We start from the raw sequence: 11,219 nt of genomic DNA on the forward strand, positions 1-11,219 counted from the left end.
TGATATTAATGTTCCTATATAGTGTTTTGCACATATATTTTTTCTATTACAAAAGCCGATTTTGTAGCTACGTTCCCGTATGCGATGTATGTTATTCTGGAAATAGTCTGCTAAATTATGCGCTGCAATAATATTCTGGTTTATTTCGATATGTATTCTGTTGTTTCTTTATCAAGATGGATTTAAATAGAACTTGGGCTATTGTTTCTTTTATGCTAAAAACATAGAAAATGTTAATTTAGTAGGCTAACATCCACAACCATAAAGTCGGATCCAAAATGGACAAAATATGATGGCCATGTGCGTTTGCAGGCTTGTAAATGACCTAGTCTGTCTACCTTTCCACAAACTGGGTCACTCCAAAAGTACTGTTTGTTTATTGCATAAATGTTTTTTTTTTTAAATCAGTGTTGTGCACACGCACGTAGATGCGCGCTCGCCCTAATGATGTGCAAGTAACTTGAAATTAAGCATTTTAATAGTTATTTACCGTTTCTGTTCAAGTGCATGTGTATAGGCTGCATTGGGTGCTTTGCTTTATAAAAACCATGTCGTTGAGGTAACCTACAAGGCCATTGAGCTAAATATGTTTTGGGAAGTTGTTGGCGAGTCAAGGTGAACGCCTGGCTATATTCTCCATCCAAAATCACCAGCCTCGGTCTCTACCATGTTAAATCGTTATGCGATCACGGCTGTTTATTGTTGAGGATGTGAGTTATCAAAAACGCGCGACAGCCTGGGCTACAACATCTGGTGTGCACTCGCACATGGTACATTTGTAACGTGGTGTAGCGTCGGTGCTGGGATAAACCCTGTGTTGCTTTCTTTCCTCAATCAAGTGCAGCTTTTGCCGTCACACTCGAGCATGAACTAGAGGGATATTGGCTAATTGAGTTTTGTGAAAAATGAAACAGGAATTTTCCTGTGATTTAACATGAACAGAGTTTCACTAGTTCTCTAGTTTGGCAAGACAATCTAATGCCGTGTGTGCTTGAAGATGTGGAGGGTTTAGTGAGGGAAAAGCGCCTTGCGTAAAGCACGTTCTTGTGTAGGCTATTTCACTTATTTTGTATGTCAATTTGGGTACAGCACACCCTACCTAGGCTAAGACTCGGTTAGATAATGTGAACGTGAAAATAGTAGTAGATGGTGTTCTCGATCAAAGTGCAAAACACTGCACTGTTTTGGAGAGTACAGGGCTGATTCTGTTTTCAAGCAAAGCAGAGGCAAGGCATTTAGAAGCTCTCCTGGTTGTAAAACTTTACAGCAACCGAGGGGCTCTGTTGTCATGGATACAGTTATACGAGTCTGACCGAAGATCGGCTCACCATTTGCAGAGGCCAGAGATTTCTGTTTGTGATTATGGAAAAGGAATGCGAAGAATAGGCCCATATATATATATAATGCAGCCGTTTTCCGTTTTCTGCTCTCTGGCGAATTTCTCTGTCGGGCAAATTAAAAAAAGCCAACTGCGATTTGGAGGTAAGGAGAGAACTAGGCTAGTTCCTCACAGACGACACCCTTCAAAGCTACAGTCTGCCCTGCAAATGTTTAATGGCTTTAGTGCTTTCCTTCGCCAGACTAAAAGTAAACAGGCGGCAGAGGCAGGGGCTGTCAACGTCAAAACTGTTGCAAGCCTGATAGCTGGGAAGAAGTCGAAGGCCAAAGGCCCTCGCGCGCATCTCGCATTGGAACTTTGGAAATACTAAAATATTATATTCATCAATGGACACAGAAACTACCAATGCCTCATCCCCTTGTGACGAGGATGAAGATGTGGTACCATACTTTGTCACAGTTCTCACAGGTAAGCTGTTGCGAGGCCTGGTGTACATGATGCTTGACCTAAGATGAGATCTAGGATAATCCTACCCATTTGTATTATGCTGTGTTTGTGTGTGTTAATGATTTAAGTTTTTCTTCTAATAGCTTAAGAGAGTCTTTGTTGAGTGAGTGTTTGTTTTGTAAAAAGCATCACCTTCGATCTTGCTGAAATTGTTCGAACAGCCTGTAGGCCTAATCTTAAACACTGGACTTTTTTCTTTAACCCGAGCGTGTACCCCAGCGTCTTAATACAATGCGCTGTGTCTAATTTGTTAATAACCGAAAAGTAATTATGTTGGCCTAGTACCACACGTAATTATGTGGGATTGTGTGAGACTGGGTTTTTTGAAAACGGCACTTTTGTTAGCAGCAAAGGGCTTCCAAATTGTGGTGCTCCATATGCGCTTTATGTGTTTATTTCAGAACAATTTAATTTACGCATGATCCAGATCAAAATTTCCATGCGCTTTTCCTTTGTTATATGTGAAACCTGCATCCATAATTGAGTCTGCACTAAGTGTATTCTGGCTACTTTACTTAACTTGTTCAAAAAGCCTAAATTTGGATTAATTAAATGGCCTACACGTGATCATAAAGATGGGTATTGCCGTCTCCAATGGTATTAGCGCGCAGCACTGGGCAGCGACGTGACTGAGTTAAACTGTGAGAATTGTTTGTATTATTAAAAAAATGAATGTATTGAATTGATATTATTAGAGTAGACATACAGTCCCAGAAATGCTTCGAAGATTCCACGTGAACCTGGGCACAGCTTGTGCCAAATGCCAAGCTGCACACTGACATCTAGAGGTTATATTGAAAACTGGGTTCGTTTAAGTTCACTTTCATTGTGCATTGTGACATTAAATGAAGAATTATTATAAGCCATTAGTGTGTACATTGAAAAAAAGTTCTCGGCGAACAGCGTGCGCTTTTATTTCTCAGCAGGCCACTACAGACGAGCTCAGGCGAAGGGGGATAGTCTCGCTTATGTTCGTGGTGGAGTAACACGTCCATGGCCTTTTATTTTCCAGCACAAGCGAATTAAGATCGTATTACCTAGTGTACGTCCTACAATTAAAATTCACATAGGGTAAATATGGTAACCAATTCAATACTGGAAGCTACGTGCCCATGGTAACTTGTTCATTCACACTACATGGGTTTTCGGCATTAGGAACTGTGTTTGTGTGTGTGTGTGTGTGTGTGTGTGTGTGTGTGTGTGTGTGTGTGTGGATATATGGAAATTCTTGTCTTTAAATGCTTTGAAATGCATGCAATTAGGGAAGACTTGCTTGGGAATGTTGTGCGTAAAATACAGACTTCATTATTCAGCGTGTATGTGCAGGTTCCATATTCCAAGTGGGCACATTAATGCGTTGAAAATACAAAGAGATATTGATTAAAGTGCAAATACACATTGGCTGGACAATGTTGGGACAGTGTCAGGATTGGGTGTGTATAGGTTTGCTAAAAAATAATCGCATGAAGTGAAATGAATTATTTCACAATGAGACGGTTTGGTTCATGTTACGATGATTGAATTCTCAACATATTTTAAGGCCTACTTTCAGTAGTATCCGTATGTGCCAATATATAAATGGTATTGTTGTCCTATTTTAGGCCTAACAAAGGATACTAATCATGGATAGCTCTTGAATTAACTGCAGTTATATTATCCTTGGGCAGCACTAGGCCCTATAGTAAAGCTTAAATAATTGTGGCCGGTCGCTGTGAAGTTGATTGTGTTGTTGTTGGGTATTTAGTGGTGCGTCATTTCCCCACTTACATGGTATGTATGACGTTATTCTGGTGAGTGATAATGGTTTATTAATATTGCATCCATGTCGAGGCCCCTTATGAGAAGAAACAAGAGAAAGCCGGAACCTAAGCTTATTGGGCGTATCCAAATACTTTTCCCCAAAGACCCAATTTCTCTAAAGAGTTACATTTTCACGCGTAAAATACGGTTTATAATCGCATACTTTGAAATGGGAGGTTGGTTGTAAGGAATACACCGTCCTTCAAAATCTGCAGAATACTATGCCACAGTGGACAAGGGCCTCGAAAATATAACGACCATCGAACCTGTCTGGTGAAACCGGACTTAGTAGTCCAATTGGCATACAAATTGAATGTTTTTCCTTTCCAATTTGTGCTCGGTTATATATTTTGGAGAAGCGGAATCTGCAACATATTTTGAAAAATCAATAATACAGGAGGGTTCGTCTGGGAGACTGTAGCACTTGAATGAAGACTGCGCCGCAAGGGGCGGAGCTTGCCCGTGAACCCCAGCCGCTATTGGCCCCCACACAGGAAGCAGCCCAAGAATGCTTTTCTGCTTGAAAAGCCAATTGAGAACGACCCTTTTGCCTTCGCCAAAACATGCCCTCGCAATGTCATGCTCCCAAAGATCCGTTTTCACGGCGTCCACGATTAACTCTTTCATGAGCCTCGGTCCGAAAAATCCCCCTCGCGTCGGCTATCCTGACGTCCAGGACAGTCCGGCTGGCCATGTTCAACCGGACTGGACTCCTGTGCCAGAACCGGCCCTCCCCGGAGCAATGAACCACCAGCAGCCGTCGCCGCCACAGGAGTCCATGGCTCTGCCGCGGCACCACTTCCACGACGCAGAGGTGAGCTGGCGGGAGCCCCACTTGAGCCCGCTGCGTGTTCTGCAGGTGAGCGCGTGCCCTTTTGGCGCTTCCAAAGGCAAAGATGACTCCTCCTATTTCCCCTTGGAGTCGGACGAGCTCTCCACACCGCTAGCAGATGTCCCAACCTTCACCAGGCTCATGACAGGAATGAACTCGGTGAATGGCGGCAGCGCAGGTCCCATCCAGGGCTTCTTTCGCTCGGACACGTCCTACCACCAGCCTCTTAAACTTCACGAGTATGCCGACCCAGAGTTGCGCCCCACCACTTCGCCAGTGGCACCCCTCGCCGAGTCGTGCCAGTTGTACAACCTGAATTTCCCTGCGCAGCCCAGCCCAAACTCTGACGGCAAGCTTGTTAGCGATAACTTAGTGGTCGACAGCAGTGAATGTCGAAGCCACCGGAGCGATAGCAGCAGCAACATGACTCTGAACGGTAGTCACACCAACTCAGACGACGCAGACTCTTGTTTACGACGAGACAACCCCCTCACAGAATATTCCGAGGCGGAAAAAACGCCTAGACAGGACATACAAGGTGGGTGAATAGGCAAAGAGGAGAGAGAGAGAGAACGAGAGACTAGCCTCTAAAGGAGAGAGGGGGCGAGAAACCTCAACAAAGATAAAACAGCGTCCATGGCAATAGCCTTAGGGTAATGTGCCTTTCCCCCCGACCAAAACAAGGTGATGTCCGTCACAAAGCCGTTTGAAAGGGAAGGGCAAGGCATGCCATGAAAGGAGCCTAGTCTCCTGATTAATTTATTGCACCGAATCGCCCCAGTCCAGCTAAATTGCTCCCCTTTTACGGTGCACCCTTAAGAACATCAAAAAAGCGGAAGGCGCCTTTGTGCGCCATAGGAACAGTCGTCTGCCAGGTGTGCAATAGCATGCACTGTAGTGGCAAACTGGCGCTATGTGTGAAATTAAATCTGATGGCCTAGACATAGTGGCATTTTAAATGGTACGTGGCAGAAGCTTCTTCCAAATCAGGAACACTGGAAAAGGTTATGGTTTAGGTTTTTGGAAACTATCCGTTATGTAATCATTGAAATGCCGAGCTCGAGCCTCATACTGTTTCAAAACACTGATTTCCCCCATAAGGTGACGTCATTTTGTGTTCTCACATATTTTAACGTTGTAAAATCATCACTTTTCGAACCAAGTTTTACTGTTACTTTTTTTAATGTCTATCCATGCAAATCCATTCGTCCAGAGAAATACGCCTTCGAAAGATATGTGTCCCCTTTTCATGGGTGCAGTGTTTAGGAAAACGTACTTTGCTATTCCAAACAACACTGTTTTATTAGGCCTGTTAAAATGGAATACATAATGTAATAGAAACAGCCCACACTAACATGGTTGAGTCTGAAAAGTACGGTCTTAGCAGCGTAATGAATGACTTATTATCGACCTTTGGCGACGCAGTAGCTGTCAAGCGGATCTAGACTGGGTTTTACAGTAATGACTATAGTTTAGCTCAGCCATGCAGGGTAGCCCAATGAAGAAAACTTAGACCAGCCAAACGAAAATAAAAATAGTTTTGAATGTATGCGAGATTAGGCTATTATGCATACGCGGTCTGACTCAGACCGTTATTATTGACGAGTTTTTTTTCCAAAAAAGAACATCATGACGTTTTTGTTTTTATAACATTTCGTTGGGCCATATGCATATGGCTGTGCCTTCCTATGTACACTGTAGGCCTATGTGAGAAACATGGACACACATGGTTTGCTTTAAACTGGCAGTTGGAGGACAGATATAGTGGAGGGCTGGCTGCTAGTATGCACAAACATAGCACACACTTCACACAGCTCCTATAGGCTGAAAAACACAAGACAAAAAGAGTTGATTTTGGCCTATTATTATTATTATTATTACTATTATTATTATTGGTATCACTTTATTTTAATGGCTCACTATTACAGTTACACTATTACTATTACACATTAGGTATAGCAGTGTTTCCCACAGAAATTTTGGAAACTATGGGGGCAGCCGGGGTTTATTTTGTCCGGGGGGAGGGGGGTCTTCTCACATGGGCCTTTTTTTTTGAGGGGGGGGGGTGTATTCTTGCAGCGTAAATGCAAAACGGCAAAACAATGACTACAGTATGACATTGGCGCATGGAGAAACTGTAGGCCTGGGCCTATATTTCAGCCACTTATATTTTGAGAAATAAGGCTACATAAGATTTTACCCATGACTTGTATAATAGTAGTACATTGTCATTGTCAAAAAATGCAGTACAGTGAATAATTTTTCTGTTTTACAACACAGTTTCATTCGTCCCTCATGCAGGGGTCTGGGAAACAATAATAAAACAAAATAGGAGCAGAGATAAGAATTTAAGAGCACTGTGAAATTGTTAACGCATAGACAAAAAGGGTCTTAGAGGGTAGGCTATGCCTTTTCCCCCACACACATATCTGTAGGCGTACACATTCTACATGAGGGGTGCTGGTCACAGGGCCAGTTTTTTCCAAATTCCTCCCATTAAAAGGGCTGAACAACATATTACACATTTATGTCTATATTCACATTCATTACACATTAATTTCTATATGCAGCCCGATGTCTCCTCTGCTGTGTCAATGAAGGTCTGTCACCAAACTCATTACAACTGTAAAACAAAGCCTAGGGAGTGTTAGTAAACTCATCCCCAACTGTCCCTTCTCTGAAGGTTTTTTATATTGCTCCCAAACCCAAGTAAACTACAACAACTTGACTAGGCTTTTGATCCCTGTCTTTCAAGCACTTGTGGTTCTCTCTATAGCAGGGGTGCCCAACCTTTTTTTTTAACCAAGATCTACTTTTGAAGTTGATGGTCCTGCCGTGATCTACCAAGTCCAAATTCAAGGATGTCAGTATGAAAATTTAAGACCACCATTTATTAATCACCATTATTATGAACAAAATGTTTTCAGTAGGCTACTATGGCCGTATCTTTTCAGTGTGTTTTTAAAGTGTGTTGAATAGCCCATCTTTACAAAGCAATGCAGCACTGATAGTATGCAGAGATAATTTCAGTCATACACAAAGTCACATAACAACTGAAACAATTTCAAAATGAACATTTGGTATATAAAAGGCACATAGGCCCTATTTCTAAAATATTGATGAAGCATTATCATGCCTTCAGTGGATAGGCTACAAATTAAAAAGGGCTCAGAAATTTTCACCATTTGTTATGGGTAAATAGGCCTAGAGGGCTACTATGAGAGAGAGAGAGAGGAGAGAGAGAGAGAGAGAGAGAGAGAGAGAGAGAGAGAGAGGAGAGAGAGAGAGAGAGAGAGAGAGAGAGAGAGAGAGAGAGAGAGAGAGAGAGAGAGAGAGAGAGAGAGAGAGAGAGAGAGAGCGCGAGCGAGCGAGCTCATTGGATTGGTTAACACCCCTGTTAAGTGTGACTTCTTCTATGAAGGTTTTTTTTTTCTTCAGCTCTCTGGGACAGTAGCACAGCAAAGGCTTTCTATTGTGAGTTTGGCCAATCGTTTTGTCCACAACTGAAGCAAGAAAGAGCACAAATTGAAGTGAATTCCATACATGTCAACAACTAACATTTCCCTTACACGCGGCACGCGATGTAAACGCAGTTAGCGATGATGCATGCGACTAGCGATTTGGACGAAGATCCTCGCATATCGGCGTGTCATAACGCATCGTTGCGCACATGTTCTGTTACTCACCCGATGTTACACGTGTGCACACATGAATCAACTGTAATACCCTTACGGTCACTTCCTAATGCTTTCCCCTCATTCTGTGTCACCGTGGGACTACTTATCTAACCAATACAGAGTCTATAGGATGTATTTACTCCAGGAGGAAAATGCGAAGGAAATTCAAAATCGTAATTCAAATCGTTTTAACAAAAACGGATATCGTTAAAAAAAAAAAAAAAAAAAAAAAAAAAAATTTTTTTTTTTTTTTTTTTTTTTTTACATTTTCGTAAACTATGGCGGCCAAATTTAAACTATGGCGGGCCGCCATAGTTTCCTCAATGTATGGGAAACATTAGGTATAGTGTAATAACCATAATAACAATATTTGATATACCACATGTAATACCAATGTAACACCATGTTCCAATTTTGTACTTACATCTAGGATTAGGGTTAGGTATTACATTGTATTACATGGCATTAAATATTGTTACACTGGTTAGTAGAGAGTAGAGTAGAGTGTCATGTATTGATCCCGAGGGAAATTAAGGTGTCAGGTTATTACACTAATGTGGTACGTAGATCCACTATAACAGTGAACCATTAAAATAAAGTGTTACCTTATCATTTTTATTATTATTGTTATTTCTGAGTGTCGCACACTTGGGCTTGTGGCATCCTTATTACCTGTAATGGCAGCAGCGGCTATGTGTCTGAGCCTTAGCCTCATGTTGTGATGACCTGATTGCATGCACTGAAAACTAGTAGGAGGAACCCCCCCTGAATCTTTGCTTTCTCTTGCAGAAGACGTGGATAAGTTCAGGAACGCGGCCAGTGGCTGGCTGTGCGCTAAAGCTGGCCGGAAGAAGCGCTGCCCTTACACCAAACACCAGACCCTGGAGCTGGAGAAGGAGTTCCTCTTTAATATGTACCTGACTCGCGAGCGCCGCCTGGAGATCAGTCGGAGTGTTAACCTCACCGACCGACAAGTGAAAATCTGGTTTCAGAATCGCCGAATGAAGCAGAAAAAGATGTCGCGGGAGCACAGGACCAGGGACATCCCATCCCATTTCCCCATCTAAGCAGTCTTGCAGGCCCTCTCCTCGGAGCTAGTCCTCCCTGCTAACACGTAGTCCGTTTGAAGCGCACACATTATAGAGGCGATGCAGTGTGATGCAGCATCTGAGCTAGTGAGAACGCCACATGCTTTGGTGGATAGCAGCCAAGGATTCACAACAAGGAGGATGGAACGGCTGAAATGACACGAAAGGGGGATCCAGCGCACGTGCATGGAGGCAGCCCAAGAATCTGAGCCCTGACTCCATCTGACTGGACCTGAACATTTATTTCAATAGAATATTTAAGAAGAATGTCATTGTTTTGTCTTTAACTCGTTTATTCAACAGCATCTTACAAAATGCACTTTATGTCCTACTGCAACAAAATATGAGTTGATCCATCTTTCATGTTGGGCACATAGATGGGACGTAGCCTATTCCTCTGTGGAGCCGCCAGAAAATGCCTTTGATATGAAGATTGTGCTGTTTACAATCTCTGGCGTTTGGACACACTTAAAAAGGAATTAATTTATCACGTGAGCACTATTTTATTTATTCGCAAATGCATGCTCAACCTAGATGTATTGGTAAGCTAAACGCTTACGTCAACAAGGAGCACAACGTGTTAAAGCCTGTAAGAGTTTTATAAGCAATGTAATGTTTAAGGAAGTCTTCAGAGTTTCACTTCTGAATACATCAGTATTTAGTAGAGTCTTGGTGAATTTTGCTGTACATTTTGGGTCAGCGAGTTGTGTTCTTTAGGGAGCATGATTGAATGTATTTCTATGTTTGTGGTAGCTAGTCTTGTCTTGTGTTTTTTATCCGTGCATTTTGAATAAATAATTCTACATTTCCTGGACACAGCAGCTATACTTTTAATTTAGATGTCTTTGTGTATTTTTGTCTCGGCATTGTAAGTAGAATTCATGGTCTTGAAATTCACCAGGGTAAAGTGGTGGACAATGTTTTTATCAAGGCCCAGTATGAAGGGAAATTATATTCAATGGATTACTGAAAGTTATGGATTACTCTCGAGTCAATTTGTTTACACGTGGTGTAATCAGTGACTACCTTCAATGGACTATTCGTAAAAAACAATGGCCAACACAAATTGTTTTTATGTACAGCTTTGGTTTGGTGGCAGTCATGATTGTAAGCCAGAAAATGATCCAAAAACATATTGCTGCCGATGCTATCCATGTTGTTGCGGCGCATGTGATGCATACGGATTAGTGCCCTCGTTGATTATGGATTTGCTTACATTTAGATAATACAATAGTTTGGGGAATTGTGGTTGCTATTAACATAACATTAGATATAACCAAATACTGTAATTGAAAGATGCTGCGTTAGGTAGGGTAGGCCTAATCGTCCAAACCATCCCTGTGTATTGAACGACGAAATCCCTGTTTTGTATCGTGATTTTTTTGTTTTTAACAAGTTTTCCCAAACCGGATGTGTATGGGGGGTATGCCAGACAGAGGAAGCATATGGTACTTTTTACTCCACCGAGAGGAAGAGGTCGCACAGCCAAAGCTAAGAAAACGGCCATGTTGAGAAGACAATGTTCAACGTCAGCAGGGCGTCTGGTGCCTGTTGTGGAATGGGGGCATTCGACAGCCGGGGTTTACAGTCCCAACACCAACACAGGGTGCACTTATAGGATTGTGTTACTGTATCAGACAGCGTTGTCGTCTACTTTTCTTAAATGACCCCAGGGAGGAAATTTATGTGCGTAAGTGTCTGCAGCACGCAGGCAATCCCCCCTTGGTGTACACTTGATCCAAAGTCTTTTCCTCTGTTTATTCCACAGATATTTTGCGTTTACGCCCGAAATTTCACCATCCCACCAGTTTTAACGCTGGGTCAACGTAACGAAGCATCCTTTTCTAATAAATTCACTCACGAGTTGTCACCAAGTTCTCAGTTTTTGCTAGGCCGCTCCAATGGCCTGCATCCAAACTCTTGCCACTGAACACGGGGAGGGCTGTGCTACTGTGTGATTTAGGTAGTTTCAAGTT

At 42.4% G+C, this 11,219-nt stretch overlaps 1 protein-coding gene across 1 annotated transcript; it reads left to right on the forward strand.

Annotated features, from left to right (window-relative positions):
• Nucleotides 1–3,120: 3,120 nt before the first annotated feature.
• On the forward strand, nucleotides 3,121–10,077 carry hoxb10a (homeobox B10a). Its single transcript, XM_063187983.1, has 2 exons — nucleotides 3,121–5,016; nucleotides 8,945–10,077. Exons 1-2 carry the CDS (start codon nucleotides 4,155–4,157, stop codon nucleotides 9,220–9,222), a joined length of 1,140 nt encoding a protein of 379 aa, XP_063044053.1. The 5' UTR covers nucleotides 3,121–4,154; the 3' UTR covers nucleotides 9,223–10,077.
• Nucleotides 10,078–11,219: the final 1,142 nt, after the last annotated feature.

Source organism: Engraulis encrasicolus, chromosome 2 (assembly GCF_034702125.1).
Source record: "Engraulis encrasicolus isolate BLACKSEA-1 chromosome 2, IST_EnEncr_1.0, whole genome shotgun sequence".
Lineage (NCBI taxonomy): Eukaryota > Metazoa > Chordata > Actinopteri > Clupeiformes > Engraulidae > Engraulis > Engraulis encrasicolus.